General features: G+C 37.3%; 2 protein-coding genes across 8 annotated transcripts; one reads left to right on the top strand and one right to left on the bottom strand.

Annotated features, from left to right (window-relative positions):
- The first annotated feature begins 2,104 nt into the window (after nucleotides 1-2,104).
- LOC124630239 (prisilkin-39-like) lies at nucleotides 2,105-6,209 on the top strand. 2 transcript variants are annotated; one of them, XM_047164016.1, is made up of 3 exons: nucleotides 2,105-2,212; nucleotides 5,230-5,389; nucleotides 5,629-6,209. In XM_047164016.1, the coding sequence occupies exons 1-3, from the start codon at nucleotides 2,120-2,122 to the stop codon at nucleotides 6,066-6,068; spliced, it is 693 nt and encodes a 230-aa protein (XP_047019972.1). In that variant the 5' UTR covers nucleotides 2,105-2,119; the 3' UTR covers nucleotides 6,069-6,209. The 2 variants fall into 2 exon arrangements, with proteins under 2 accessions (XP_047019972.1, XP_047019973.1); XM_047164017.1 differs by lacking the exon at nucleotides 2,105-2,212 and adding an exon at nucleotides 2,219-2,498.
- Nucleotides 6,210-6,374: 165 nt separating this feature from the next.
- On the bottom strand, nucleotides 6,375-14,278 carry LOC124630238 (peptidyl-prolyl cis-trans isomerase G). 6 transcript variants are annotated; one of them, XM_047164010.1, is made up of 15 exons: nucleotides 14,188-14,278; nucleotides 13,940-14,102; nucleotides 13,395-13,484; nucleotides 12,715-12,837; nucleotides 11,598-11,768; nucleotides 11,379-11,509; nucleotides 11,188-11,294; nucleotides 10,553-10,715; nucleotides 10,378-10,466; nucleotides 10,189-10,291; nucleotides 9,754-9,873; nucleotides 9,536-9,613; nucleotides 8,376-8,510; nucleotides 8,009-8,130; nucleotides 6,375-7,919 (listed from the first exon to the last, which is right to left on the bottom strand). In XM_047164010.1, the coding sequence occupies exons 2-15, from the start codon at nucleotides 13,952-13,954 to the stop codon at nucleotides 6,550-6,552; spliced, it is 2,817 nt and encodes a 938-aa protein (XP_047019966.1). In that variant the 5' UTR covers nucleotides 13,955-14,102; nucleotides 14,188-14,278; the 3' UTR covers nucleotides 6,375-6,549. The 6 variants fall into 6 exon arrangements, with proteins under 6 accessions (XP_047019966.1, XP_047019965.1, XP_047019967.1 ...); XM_047164009.1 differs by lacking the exon at nucleotides 14,188-14,278 and having other exon boundaries at nucleotides 13,940-14,159; XM_047164011.1 differs by lacking the exon at nucleotides 14,188-14,278 and having other exon boundaries at nucleotides 8,376-8,477; nucleotides 13,940-14,159.
- Nucleotides 14,279-16,373: the final 2,095 nt, after the last annotated feature.

Below are 16,373 nucleotides of genomic sequence, written 5' to 3'. Positions count from 1 at the left end.
GTAGAGCATGTGCTTTTTTCATTTCAGGGTGGCATATTGTATGCCAGCTTTACGCAAATTGGTTGTCAATTTCAGTGCTGTTAACTTTATAGTCGTTTAATTTCATTTAATTTACCTAATAAACCTAGAATCTTATTGCAACTAAGCCTGGATGCTACAGTTTGCCATTATGTAAAAGTTACCCACAAAAAACCTTAAACCATAACATAGAAAAGTAAATAATATATTTTTATCGAACTTGCTATGTAACATTTAGGATTATCCGTTTAGACAAACCTCGGAAGATACCAATGGAAATATGCTAAGTATTATCTTTAAGAATAAATACGTGTTACAAAATACATACATAGTCTTCAGTGCCAAGAGACTAACAATTTGGTATTCTATCAAGTGATACAAAACATGGGAACCATTTTACTAAACAATAAGATTTACATTCTCGAACTGTGCTCAAAATATACAAATTTTGATAATTACATTCAAAAATTGTTGACGGACGACAATCTTATTTTTTTAAGGTATGGCCATTACAATATTATGTGAGTCATGGCCTTGTCCGCGAACACCATACTAAATGGTTGGATATATCTGCTGTTTAAACTTACATTGCCAGCATAATTGTCACACAAATTGTACAAAAACTACAATTTGAGAACTCCACGACATTTTTTTAATGTCTTTTTAGGTACTTTAATATAAATTCTCAGTTACATATGCGGAAGAATTTTCAACATGACACAAGGCTAAAATAAGAAACCTAAAAAAATATCTGAAGTCGTATACCACACTTTTCCAAGGCATTTTTAGTATTTCTTAAACAACAAACAGGAAAACAAGTAAAAAAAATTAACTCTGAACACAAATCGCCAGTGAGCTAAATGACACAGAGTAATCACTCTTGACTATGACTTATCTAACTTTATAAACATTGATATCTATTGTCTAATAACTTTAATACGTAGGTTAGGTACGTAATTTAACCAAGCATCATAGACTAACAACGACAATAGGTGACTAATCTACTGTTTCATCATAGTGTCGTGAACTTATTGTAGAACAAGAAAATGGTTTTCCCTACACAAACAACTTTGTTTTAAGTACACTATTGGGCAATGCTATTGGGAAAGTGCTACCTTCGTCTGTTGCCATTATTTAACATGTTATACTTACTTGGAACATATTAAATTGGCAATGTTTCGCTTATAATAATAATGCATCTTAAAAGCAGATTCTGAGCAACCGGACGACTAGAGAGGCATTATTAGAATTACTTTCAACTTTGAACATGCAACAGCAGGCACATTAACAGGGTACAGAGCAGGTTACCTATGTACGAAAAATGTGTAAACTGTCTTTTAATTATCTCACTTAATAAAACATTAACATAATTAGGGCACACACTGACCTATTTCATTTTACAAGACTGCAGTTTTGGTAGCGTGCAGTTTAAATCCTCTGAAGAGACGTTTAAATACGCCAAGATGTTAACGACGCACAGGAACTTACTAAAGCGGGGCAAAAAATGACAAACAAATAGGATCTAACGCAGGCAGTTAAAAAAGTTTGTAGTAAAAACTATACGTGTGTCCAACGAAGGGGACAGGGATGAGTGCGACCTTGGCAACGCGACCTCCAACCTAGTCAGTCAAGCGTGGGAGTACTTTACCTCCCATGCTCATTTCACCACTTGTATTTGTACTATATATATTTATGCATACTTTTCTTAAGATAATAATTGTATAAGTTGTTGTCAACTGTAAAATATGTCGTACAAATCGGGATCCGTTCAAATGATGGGCGTATCACGATTTGAACGGATGACATGACATTCGTGCATTCAAATTGTCATTCATTGCAATGTGCATACCTGAAAAACTAACAATACGTATAAATCACTGCACGGATTCTAACCCGCAATATCAGACATGAAATTTTGAACCGACTTCCATGCCTTTTAATTGATAAAAAAATTTAATTTAATTTAATTTAATTATCTTCTAAGACCTAAGTTTTATTCATACAATTTATAAATTCTGACTTTAAATATGTATGAGATGCCAAACGAACTTGACAACGTAAATATTAATATCCACCATTGTCCATTCCGAAGTAGCCACCTATGCGAATACCTTCAGGGTTAGCCGGAGCGAGCTTCCGCATATTGTTGTGTAGTGCAGTTTGGGACTATAACACGAGTCCTGAGAGAATAGAGGTATCATTATAACGTATACTGATAATGATTGTATTACGTTTACGTACGTATGCGTCACAGTCTTCTTGACAGAAGGACGAGCTGCCTACAAACGGACTCATTACCTCCCCAGTGACCATTGTCAATTACAAGACAAAAACTCCCACGGTTTATAAAGGTTGGAACGTACACACACGTACACAGAGCGCATCTCCACTTATAACGTACTACCTGTGTCGGTGCTATACTCTATACTGTTCGTGAAATTATATTTTTATAAAGTTAATTCCTGAAAAATATTGCCGCCGTAAGTACTTAATTTTTAATATTTATGGTAATTTAATTTTGCGGTATTTTTTTATTCCATCACAAGAAATTATTTTATGTCTCCCTCCCCTCGAATATAAAATATGATTTTTTTTTTCTTATGAAAATATTCGACGGTGGTTGCCTAATTTACTTATCCGAAATCAAATTTACAAATAATTTGAAACGGAGTATTAATAACATAATCTGAAGTGGTTTGGCATTTAATTAGGGATAACAGATAAGTGGATATGATGATTTTATGATGCTAGAAAAAAAAAGGTCAGTTGGATATAGGTAGCATTCTGCAAGATTAGGTACTTAGTGATCTTCATCTACCACGCTAGATGTTTTAAAATACCGGCAAAGAGCTGTGCGCTTTGGTACCGGCTATAAACAATAGGGTTGAAATATTCATGAAAGTTATGATATGGATCGGTACACTATCAAGGACCCACCAGATTAATATTTAAGATGTACATAAAAATCAAAGTAACTTGATGTTAAAGCAAAAAATGCAGACTATTAGGACTGTGTTGAATATCTCCTCTTTTCTACCATACTATGTGTATTTAAAATGTAACATTCATATTTTTAATATAAATCTCTATTTAATATATCTACTTGATCGCTTCCAACGAGGTAGCGCAGAAAGTTTGCAGTGTAGAAACTGGAAATAAAAATAAATAAGTCGGTACAACAGCAATAGCAGGTCCGTATTGCATTTGCGCCGCGCCTTGTTCAATTCAGTGAAAGTCCTTATTACATCGTATTCATGTTCTTATTTTTATAAGTGACCGGTTCACTTTTACTTATTACTTATGCCAATCATTTTTTTTTCTCATATATTGCAAAGGACTTCAAAATATATGGGTACTTAGGTAGGTAACTATTCATTTAGATGTTTGTATTCTGTATCCTGCGGTAACTACCTGTATCTTCCACTATATCTGTTGCTTTAACAGAAAATGCTGAACCGAATTAAATAACATTTGTATTTATAGAAATACCCACTAGCTAGCTACCGGCCGTCTCCCTAGAAACTACTTGGTAGTATGTAGTATATTACCTACTGCAAAGTTTCATTAAAATCAGTTCAATAGTTTTAGCGTGAAAGACGAACGAAAATCCAGACAAATCTTACTTTCACGTTTATATTAGTAAGGCGGGTATAAATAAGCCACCTTAAATCTATGCTTATCCAAGATTACCAAGTTCCAATAAAATCAGTTCAATAGTTGTAGCGCGAAAGAGGAACAAACATCATACTATACAAAAAAAAACTTTCAATAATATCTATAGGTACTTGCCAGCTTTCTATTGTAATATTGGTAGGAATCATGTAGGAATCAAAAATGTTCATGAGTGGAGACCGCGTCTGTTCGCAGACGTAGTGCTGAAATTAAAGTTGGACTTAGAAAATTCGAAATTTTCTGATGTCCAGGCTATTTCGTTGCTGCTGATAGTGATGACCATATCGTCCACTTATTTTTTAATGTTGATTACCCAAGTAACTTTTGTTGCTGACAGTACTTTCCTAGATTTAGTTTCGACCATATAGGATACATCAACAAATTAGATTGGCTCTACAGCACACGTCGCGTAGAAAAAGCACTTTTAAACAACTTTTTGAACCTCGACATTGAATCATTGAAGAGACTTTGAAACGGTCTACTCTTGAACTTACCTACCTATACACTTATGTTGCGTGAGAACAACGTAAGTTTAACAACGTGATCATTATTGTTTCGAGGGTCAAAGGCGTTGGCATACAAATCACTTCGCATAAAGCTAATTGAACTACTTGCAGCGGAACTAAGGAAGAACGGAACTATTATGAATAGTCAGAGCGGTAGGATAACAACAAAATTAGTGTAAACTTAGTGACGACGTAACGAAAAATTGTATCAAATTATGTTATGATTTAATATTCGCTGAAAAGTTTGTTTATGTCGTCTAACATGCTAATCTCAAGGACTTCTGAGTGGTTTAAAAACTTCAGGAGATTTCATGAGAGTCCTTAAAAAAGGTTGTGGTCATTTTATTGTATGCCCACAATACATCCGACACCAATCGCTGAAAATTCACATTTATTAAATTCAAGTATATGTATAAGGGAGGACAAAAGTTAGTAAGCACATAAGGTAGGTAGTTATATATGGAGAGTAACTACATAAGGAAATACGTAAGCACGTGTTCCTAGGGGTAGTACATATGGGAGTAAATAAGATACTTTTTAAAGGGAGTACCTACATTGACTACGGTGGGAAATAATGTAAGCAAGTAAATAGATTAAAGTAAATTGTGGCAAACTAGTTTTTATACATGCCGAATTCCACAAAACAACTAATAATCCGCAACCCGCACAGGTTTTCGCACGGATAGGTAGTGCTGACAAATTGTTTAAATGCAGAAAAACTTCTAGCGAGTGGACGGGGCGGTCATGTTGCAAAGTTTTACCTAAGTTTCCTAATAACATCTAAGTTAGGTCCCTACTAATTGAATATCTTAGTTTTGGCATAAGATAAGCACTAAGGACCTGGGCTTTGGTACCACTCAAAGCAGCGCGCATTTGCCCTCATGTAGAATCATAAGTCAACAAACGCCAACCAACAAAAACCACACGTTTAGAAAGGGATTTGATGATGGGTGGAAATTATGTCGAACTTTTCTCGTCGGAAAAAAGATAATTCTGTAAATACTACAATAATACTTAACTCCTTCTTTGTCAGATGGCGTTACGAGTCGTTCTCCTTCTGGCTGCAGTAGTGTTATTTGAAGACACGTGTGCTGCACCTGCTAACGAAGCCTCAGGCTCCGCAAAATCTGATGCAGAATCTCAAATTCTAAACGACGACAAAGATGACTTAAAAACTGCTGCGAGTAGTGGATGTAAGTGCCTACTATAACTACTATTTTTTCTTAATATTATCAAGTTATTTTATAAATAGTTATACATATTTGGATTGAACCACTTATTGCGAGTGGGTTCTGACAGATGTTTACAAAATGCTATCATGTCTAGGTACAAAACTCTATCTGGACCTAAGCCGTTTTACAGGCAACGGTAAAAAACTGTTCTTTCGCACACATGAGTCAACTTTAAAAATCAGTAATCTTTGTTATTTCAGATGCAGCTGATCGGTATTCTGACTGGAGTCGATACCCAAGTGCTCAAGGGGTAACAGGGTACGGCTCCATAGACAGCAGGTACAACTACGGAGCATACGGAGGCTATGATAGCCCATATGGCTACAATGGTTATGACAGCGAGTATCCACGATACGGTGGCTACTCCGGTAATTCTGGCTACGGCGGCTATGCCGGGAACGTAGGATACGGCAGTTACGGCGCAACATCTGGCTATGGAGGCTACAAGGGAGGTTATGGAGGGTACGGTGGTTACGCCGGCAATGGCGGACTCAACTCATACTACGGCTACAGCAATCCATCTTACCAAGGAGCAAACCATTTAGGATACGGCTATTATAGGAGACCCGGCTACGGTAGCATTTACAATAGCGGCATTACCCCAAGTTTAGTTACAGGGTACAGAGGTTATTCTAAATAATGAGGCTATGTTCAAAATATACATCTATTTATTCTCAATGTAAGTTACCAAAGTACATCCAAAGTTTATAATTTAAGTATCTGTCTCGTTTCCTGCTGTACGTTTATAATCCACATCTACAATAAATCATGTTCATGACAATGGTTGTTTTCATAAATATATAATAGCTATTAAATAATGCAAAAAAAACCGACGCAATTTACAATATCACCACTTATCCAAAATAGTTACTTGGATAGTTAGCCCATAACTAACGATGGCAGAGGAGACAACATCGAGTTGTTTATGTAAATGAAAACAAGGATACACAATTTAAAACTTTATTACTAACAGTGTGACATACACGTAATCTTAATTAAAATCATACATGCTATTTCATGTTTAAAATCGTAACATACCGTAAAATAAGACAATTATTCTAAGCCACTGAACCTCCTTCAAAAAGTCAGTTTTGTAAGCGCGGTGGACAAAAAAATATGGGTTAGTCTGACCCTGAAACACTCGTTTGTTTTTTCATCGATTTCAACGCTCTTTCACGAAGTTTTTTTTCTAAATCTTCGTTATTCACCTTGCCTTCCTCTTCTTCCTCTTCAGCTTCGTCACTGTCTGAAGAGTCATCCTTCTTCTTTGAAGCCTTCTTATGTTTCTTGTGTTTTTTATGCTTCTTAGAATGTTTCTTATGCTTTTTAGCTTTTTTAGACTTCTTAGGTTCATCACTGTCGGATTCCGATTCTGAATCAGATACCTTCTTCCTAGCCTTCTTCTTTGATACCTGATCACTGTCTGAAGAAGATTCTTCTTTTTCACGTTTCTTAGCTTTCTTTTCAGTATCATCACGTGACTTAGATTTTACTTCCTCTGAATGCTTCGATTTCACAACTTTCTCTTCTGCTTTCCTACTTTTAACGCCTTCAGGTGAAACAGCACGTTCTTTAGATGCGTCCAGTTTCTTTGACCGTCTTGTTTCCTTCTCAGAACTTGTATCGCGTTTAACAACTTTCTTCTTGCTAGACTTCTCATCACTGTCGGAACTGTCATCACGCGAGTCATCAGAATTCTCAATTTTCTTAGACTTGCTTTGCTTACTGTCACTCTTTTCTGACCTAGAGTGATCAAGGGTGGTATCTTTGTTACGTTTCTTTGACTTTTTATCCCCATCAGATTCTTCTGGAATGTTCTTTTGCTTAGATTTCGAGCTCTTATGTTTGACTTCTTCTTCCGAACTTGACTCCGAACTAGAGGAACGGGCTCTTTTCTTACGTGACTTCTTTGCCAACTTCTTCTTAGCAGTCTTTTTGCTCTTCTTCTTCCTATCATCTTCAGAATCACTTGACGAACTATCTTCGGAGTCACTTTCACTTGATGAGCTTTCTTTTTTGGGTTTCTTTGTCTTTTTGGAAGTGGCTTTATCTTTGCGTTTGACCTTTGGCTTAGCCTTGCTTTTAGGTACTTCTTCACTACTTTCGCTTTCTGATTCAGATTGTTGAGTTTTGCGTTTTCCTTTCTTCACTTCTCGAGGCTTAGACTCCTCATCATTCTGTTCTTTCACAGATGCATCATCGCCAGACCTATCCGATTTCTTATGTTCAATTTCATGTTTTCTTAAGAAAGGAGATGGGGTCCGAGATAAACTCTTAGAAAATTCACGTAAGGTTGGAATAGCAATGATGTCTTCTCTTTCTTCGTCGTCAGATGATTGTGCTGGTTTAGCCTGCTCATCGTTTGTCGGAACCGGTTTTTCATTGGCGACAGAAGATTCCCTACTCGAACTAGATACAGCTCGTTCTTTAGACTGCTCGCGCGGCAGTGATACTCGTTCAGATGACTTTTTATGCAGCTTCTCCAAGTTTTCTACAAAATAATACATAATTGCATGATCACGATATTACTGCAATCTGTTTATGAATATCATAAATCCTAGAAAGCAACGATAAACATACCTTTACGAGGAATAGAGACAGACTTCTCCAACCGTTCCTTGATTAGGTCGCTTGATCTTCTATCACGTGACTTCCTGTCCCTCGATCTTCTGTCCTTGGTGCGATCCTTGGACCTCCTCTCCCTGCATAGACATTCAATATCAGACACTTCTGCCATACAAATTTCCAATGAAAATGTAGAAAATATAGGATGATTAAGTAACTCTTTCAATAAAAATATGATTGGATGTCGATGAAGCTTTAGAGAGGTATCAGTGCATATATTTCAGAATATGATATGAAATGGAACTTTTCTGTTTGATATGAAAAGTAAATCCTTCGAGACGCGGATGAGACCGCAAGAAGTAGGTAATATGAAATAGATTACCTAGACCTATCCCTGGAGCGCCTGTCGCGAGAGCGTCGGTCGCGGGAGCGGCGGTCGCGCGAGCGACGCCCCGAGCGCCGCCGCGACCGCGACGCCGAGCGCCTGCGGGACCGGGAACGTCGGCGATCACGAGACCTCATCATATTCAAACAATTCATTCATTCAACCCATCCCACTACTTAATATGCTACGAATAAAGTTCAGCTATTTATCATCTTCAATTATTTTTTTGAGTCCTGGCTGTCTTTTAGCAGTCCAGAAATATTGTTAGTAAAGAAGTCACATTAGAAGTTAGAGGGTGTACTATGCCAAATCGAATAACAAATAATCGAATATCAATTGATCGACCACTATAAATCGAAATTCTAAATACTCGAACATTCATAATATTGAAAGGGTATTAAATCGAACATTCAATACATCGCGCAGTCTATACATCGAGTGTTCAAACTATCGAATGTTCGTTTGATCGAGCGTTAAATGCAAAACATATTCATCCTATCGAAAAATCCTTATTTTTTATGAATACAAGAAAAACTCAAAATTTACTAATAAATCACATTTTAATCTTTAATTCTTATCTTTTAAAGGTACATTTTAAAATTTTGTGTGAATTGAAAAGGCAAACGCGGGATTGGGAAGACCTACTTTACAAAAAAGAGGCAAAAGGGATGATAATGCTATAAAAAAAATGTTAAATAATAATAAAAACTACATTAAAATATGATTTATTCATAAATTTTGAGTTTTTCTTGTATTCATAAAAAATATAGATTTTTCGATAGGATGAATATGCGATGCATTTAACGCTCGATCAAACGAACATTCGATATTTTGAACACTCGATGTATTGACTGCGCGATGTATTGAATGATTTAATAACCATTCGATATTATGAATGTTCGAGTATTTCGAATTTCGATTTATAGTGGTCGATCAATTGGCATTCGATTATTTGTCATTCGATTTGGCATAGTACACCCGAAGTTAGAAGTCTATTGAGTTACCCTAATAACTGTTTTCAGGTCAGAGAGGCAGGCCCCGGGCAAAACACTGTACTTAGATGATTCCGTTTAGACTAACAACCAATATCAAAATACATAGTTAGAATAAAGTTAAGTGGATTATACGAGTTGTAATATTAAGATTGAATAAATTACCTCTCCCTGGTACCGCGTCTGCGTGAACGCGAGCGTGACCGCCTGCGACGCTCCAGAGAGCGACGACGTTCGCGGGACCTAAAATGTAAAAATTAATACAAATTTACTATACAAGTTTTCTTATTCTACGTATTTTAGTTTATAATTACAATAAAATATAGGCTAAAATAGATTTCATTTAAATATTGTCTTTATAAAATCATCAATAGTAAATTGACCTTTCTCTCCTCTCCCTTTCCCGTCGTCTGCGTTCCCTTTCTCGCTCTCTCTCGCGTTCACGTTCCCTCTCGCGGCGCTCCAACGACCGGCGTCGGCTGCTGCGACGTCGAGACTTGCTTCTATATCATCGAAAATAAATAACATTAATTAGTAGATACGTAATTAAACGTACAATAGAGATGTTGACTAAAAAACTTATTAGCCCATCTATTGTATGATTTCATTTCAAAAACGTTTTTTTAGTCAAAATCCCTATTTTTTATATTTTGTGTTCGCGCTTTTCTGTGCCGTATACTCACGGTTTCGGACTCGGCGGCCGAGCCGAAGTCTCGCGCGCTCGCGACCTAGCCGCGTTAATAGTTAATGAGTGATAGAAATGAATGAGTAAACTAATCGGTCATATGAATGAGTATTGTATCTAAAATAAGCCTTACCTTTCTCTGCGGGAACTACGTCTGGGACTGACGCTCGTCGATGAATCGCGATTAGAGCGATACTGACGTTTCTTATGCGATGATCTTTTCTTTGCACTACCACCTATAACATTTTCAATTTTATCACTTAGAACTTATGCACACATAATTGTATTTGTTTTAGTCGAACAAAGAGAGGTTAATACGTACGTGATGATGCAGACGTGGATCGTCTTTCGCTAGATGAGCGCCTGGCTTTCTCAGCTGGTTTATCTTCGGCAGGCTTATCGCCGGCAGACCTAAAATGAATAAAACGGTACGTAAAACCATAAAATCAGCTTATCAATAGTGCAGTTGCAATGGTAAGTTTATGACGGAATCATACTTTTCAGGTGAAGCAGAACGAGATTTCTGTCCTTCATCTTCAGTTTTATCTTCCTTGAGGACATTCTCTTTACTCTCGTCCTTAGTTGTGTCATTTGACGTGTTGTGGTTGACCTCCTCCTTAACCTCCGGTTCTTCTTTCTTCTCTGGAGATTTTCCATTTTCTGCACCAACAAAAAACGATTTAGATTTCATAATAGAAAATAGTATCATTAAAATTAAGTTACTCTAAGCATAAAATGTAACAGAAGCCTGATGATGTCCTCCTAGCCGATTATCGGCTACGGCGGCTGTTCTCATGTAAGGAGATTAGCCAACTACGCAGGACATATTATAGTGCACGAGCATTTGCGCAGACACAGGTGCACTCACTATTCCTGAACTCTCATAGCCCAATGGGACGGTAATCCGACACGACCGGAGAGAGATCAGGCGCAGGACCGACATTTACGTGCTCTCCGATGCACGGGTGTATCAATCACCAGCTTCCAGGCTCCGGGCTGCTTTGTGAAAGTCTTCTAAAACACACAAAGCGATTTCGGCCCGACTCGGGAATCGAACCCGAGACCTCGTGCTCAGCCTGTACGAAGCCTGATACATATTATATGTATTATTCGCAAGCTGTTTATTCTTTACCTTTAGGCTCAGCTGCTTTATTATCTTCGACATGTGAAGACTTCGACTGGCTGCTTCTATCGCGGCTACGCCTCCTCGAGCGACGCGGGCTGCCTCCGTTGCGGTGTCTATTATATTTAAAAAGTTGAATTATATTTGATTACATTAAATTTAATGAGATGTATTCTATGCGAGAAGTAGAATGAACTCACTTCCTATCAGAAGATCGGTCGCGAGACCTGGTCCGCGAGCGCCGCCGCTCCCGGGAACGACGCCGAGACCGCGATCGAGACCGCGACCTGCGCCGATCCTTGTCTTTGTCCTTGTCCTTCTGCTGTTCTTCCTACATGTATTAAAAACATAAATAAACAAATGAAATATTTCATGTTTACTTTTATTTTGGCGTATAGAATGAAAAAAAGAATAATCACCATTCTTTTCTTAATCTCTTCTTTTTTCTGCTGTGTGAAGGTCTCCGGGATTCCATTTTCACTGGCTTGAGCACTCAGCAGCAGCTCCCACAGCTCACCCATGAAGAGTCGCGCATTCTTCCCATTCAAGAATCCAGTTAAGTTGATCTGCATTTTCTTGGGACAAGGGAACTAGGAGTCGAGGAAACAGGATCGGGAAAGAAAAGATCTTGTATTATTAATCTTCATCAAAATCGTTATTTTACATCCTACCTTTTTGCCCCTAAAAGTATGGATTTTTGTTCCACTAAATGTGTTTCACAAAAAAAACTTGAGGAAAATAAAAATAATTGAAAAGTCGTTAAGAGCGCCAAGTTATGATCCAGTCAGAATGAACTATCCGGCAGAGAAATGACTCGGGTAAGGAAGCGAGTGTAGCAAGTACATGTAATGTAAATGTTCATTAGTGGTGGAGCTGCATCAGCAACGAGGACGCGCCGGCAGCGAGAAGACGCGGCGTCGCGCGCTGACCGCTTCGTAGCTCTGCTACGCTGCGCCGCCTGACGACGATGCCTCGCGGATTTCTTTCTTCTCTCTTCTACCACTTGCACCTGTAAGGGTTTTGCGAACACAACCACATTATGCTGAACGCAAGGCCTAATACGGGACTTCCGTACCTCGAGTCAAATCAACAATTCTCTTAACGACTTTAACAAAATCTGCTTTCATACATTTGATTACTTAAATGTCGCAAACAAGGGATCTCCACTGCGTTTGATGCTTTACAGTTAGCATGGTTATAGTATTTAATTTCCCCGTAAATACCGATTGCGAATGCTAAGGGCCTCCGAAAGAGCGGAGCCGGCGGGCGGCGGCGGGGAGCTGGCGGCAGCGGGCTGAGGCGGCTTCGACGGCGCACTAACCGGTGTGGACCATAAAAATATCCATACGCAATCAATATACATTTGACATCATACTTCAATTGCAGTTTCTTTTGAACAGAGTTAGACTATATACACTTTCTGCATACCAAATATTTAGTAATATAATCTAAAGTATTACTGTAAAGAAACTGCAATGATTACATTTTGTTATTAATAGAAATACACAAGAGAAGAAATAATAGGTAGTCACTCACCTTCTCTTCAAGCTGGTTGTTGACATAGTCAATGACTACATCATCTTCCATCTTGAGAATTTCTGTGATCTTCTGAGTGATCCAGGGCTTTAGCACGTCCAGCTTCACCTTCGACATGTCCACCTATATGCAATTTGAAAACTCAAAAAATCAAAAACATCACTTTAACCCATAGGATAATTTTCATTTACTTAGGCAATAGCAATTGCCTCATCACTCCAATATTAAGAGAACAAATTGTGAAGTTATGTTTATCAGGCATGTTTGTTATTTTACCCATAAACTAAAAGCATTAGGATGAAACTCCACAGTAATATAGTTAATTATCTCAGTGCAGAAAGTTGCTCCCCACATGTTTAGTATTAATACCAAACATGTGGGGAGCAAGGAGCAAGGAGCAAGGAGATATTTAAATATCTCCTTTTACATGAATAAAGCTTCAAATTGTTATTAAGCTATTATTGCTTTGATAAACCAGTATTTAAAAGAAATTTCAAAAAGTCTACTTTACCTTTATTTAATGGTTACTTAAGCCATTCCTTAGTGAAGGATTTGTATGACATTCCGTCACTAAGGAGTGACTTAAGTAATCATTAAATGTCTCTGAGTGGGGAGGTGAGTGAGATATATTATTACAACTGCATTTGTTTTTAATAAACAAAAATGAAATGTTTATCTACCTGCTGAGTCAAACAGTCACCGAACTTCATCTGTTTCATCAGCTTCTTCTCCTTGTCGCTGAAGCGGGTGTCCTGCTCCGTACTTGTACCCTGAAACAACATACAAATAACATACTACTGAAGCAACATATTTTATGAATAAGCTTACCATTTCTACATAGAATTTAGCATAGTTGACAATTCCTACTGAAGGACAGACTACTGCAAATTTTGTTTATATCCAAAAATCGTTATAACCTATACAACATTTTTATGCAATGCATTCTGTGCCAGCTTCAAATAATAATTGAAATATCAAATGTCACCTGTACCGAAACATCTTTAGTGCTGAAATTATAAGTTACAAATAATATCGCTGGAGCCGTTTGATTTTAGTTAGAAATGTATTGCAATGGACCTGGCGGCGCACGCAATTACCACATGAAACAGCGCGTTGTGCTCATATAAACACTAATGCATTGTTTAAAATAAAGCATCCAACAAGCGCCACAAACTAATAAATATATTTTATCGACTTTTCAATAGAAGCGAATAATATATCTTACCGTGTACATCATCATTTTTAGGGTGAAAAAATAAAATCAATATTTCACTCGATGGAGCCTAGGGTGAAGATATCCCCAAGGCGTGAGGACGCCGAAGTCGTCCCCACAACTATTCTCTTGAATCACGAAACTACAATTGCTCAGAATGAGTTACTGCTATTTTCTGAAAGTAACAAACAGCTTTTAACATAAATTCTATTAATTATCTCACAAAATTACATTCTCAAAAACGCGAAAATGTGACCAACCGCCATATTGAAATCAGGGAATAGACAAATAGAAGAAAAAAAAAGCAGAGCTAGAGTAGAAAACGACAAACGTAAAAACCATAGACAGAAATAATAAAAAAAAAACTTTATTGGCAGTTTTTAGTAAAACTCAAAAACAAAAATGTAGCGAAAAAAAAAACCTTACAAACATTTTGAAAACGCCCTTATGAATGCGAAATCGATAAAATTCTTAAAACTATATATCATAATTGAATAGACATTGAATCGCAATATGATCGCAATAGCAGTTTTGACCAAATCGAGCATTCTGCTACTAATATAAGATTAATCGTATTCCAACGACATTCGATTGGTTTGCGATTGGTCTGACATTATTTTGTTCTATACGGTAGTTTGCAGTTTGCTGTCCAATCATATTGCGTAAATAACTAGCAGACATAATAAAAGCAGACATAATAAAAACGGTTATTTGTACGAAAAAAAATAGCGGAATGCCACATTCAATTTTGACATTATTAACTGAGCAGAATCGGGCCCCAGAATTGATCAAGTTTGTTTGGTCATCGCGTAGCATTTTGTCTGGCGTATCTAGCTGGCACAGATACGTCTCTGATCATACTTTTTTTGATGTAGGTATTAGAATGTTTGTCCCCATTTGTTCTTTGTTTAATAATCTTAGCAAATTCGGATTTGTCTCACATAGCTTAATCTCATAGTCACCCTATTAGAAAGGGACGGACGGCCTCCGTACTATCTGCTTCACTCGGCTCGTTTTTTGGGTACGAGTACGCAGTCCTGTATACTATATTACGTCTATGATATTTTTAAGCTACGACTTGCAGGCCGCTACAATAACATTGTAAAATCAAAGTTTTGTTTTGACCTACTTGTCACATTGTGCAATAGAAAGCGCCATTACGAAACGCCTTTGGCCTTTTGTACGGCAGCGGCAGGAATCGGTTCAACATGGCTGTAAGGTACATTGACTTGGCCTAAAAAAAACAAATGTCAATGTCAAAATGAAGTCTTCCAAAACACCAAAGAGTAAAGTAATATATAGGGAAAAGAGAGCCCACTCACGTGTTTTTTTTTTTTTTTTTTTTTTTTTTTTTAAGTTGGCTAGTCGCTGTATGCGCATTGCCACCGACGAAAACGGGGAAACTTGGTAGGAATGAAATAAAATTTAGGTAACGGAATTTGGATAGGTATTGGATAGGATTATTCGAAAACTACAGGATATTAAACACTTTAAATACGTATGTTATTCAGAGAGATAAAAGCTACTAAATACATATATATATTGGGATCATTAGTTGCTAGCAAGACAGGGATAGAGGTAGGAAAAGGAATCTTATAGGATAAAAGACTTGATAGAAAAGGTTCGTGATCGAGAAGAGGACAGGAAAAAAACATGTGGTTTAAATCGCCAATCTCACCACATTCGCAAAGGGCACTATCAACGATCTGCAGTCGGGCGAGGTGAAGCTTGGAACAATTATGACCTATTCTCATACGAATTAGGCAACTGGTAGCAGCTTTATTAAAATTTAGTTTAGCGAACCACGGTTTTTTTGGAATGCATGATTGGATACGAGCGTAATAGCTACCTTTATTGATACTGCTATTTGCCCATGACTTACTCCAGTCATCCCAAAGAAAATTCTTTGGTAGACTAGCCAAGTCATGAGCAAAATTTATATATGGAAATAAATCACCACATTCTACCGCTTCGCCAGCCAGATGATCAGCTTTCACATTTCCTGTGATGTTGCAATGACCCGGAATCCACACGAAGGAAACTTGAAAACCTAATTGAATACATTGATATAACAGGCTTCTAATGATTAAAATAATCGGAAATACTGGTTTAGATTTAAAAGGATATTTTTTAATTGCTTGCAATGCACTTAATGCGTCAGTAAATATTACTGTCCTACCCAATTTCATTAAGCGGACGTACTCTAAGGCCTTGAGGAGACCAAAGCATTCTCCAGTAAACACTGAAGACTCAGGAGGAAGCTTAACTTTTTGTACTATATTATATTGGGAGTGAAAAACGCCAACTCCGACATTACCAAAAGAAGAGTGTTTAGATGCGTCCGTGTAAATATGATGCCAATTGTCCCAGTGTATGCTCTTTGAAAAGTTGAATAACTCTTTTATACAATTATCATTTTTATTAATGCCTAAATTTAAAATAACAT

The sequence above is a fragment of the Helicoverpa zea genome, chromosome 5, assembly GCF_022581195.2.
Source record: "Helicoverpa zea isolate HzStark_Cry1AcR chromosome 5, ilHelZeax1.1, whole genome shotgun sequence".
Classification (NCBI taxonomy): domain Eukaryota; kingdom Metazoa; phylum Arthropoda; class Insecta; order Lepidoptera; family Noctuidae; genus Helicoverpa; species Helicoverpa zea.
The sequence above is the reverse complement of the archived record's forward strand: the minus strand, read 5'-3'. Positions and strand labels throughout refer to the sequence as shown.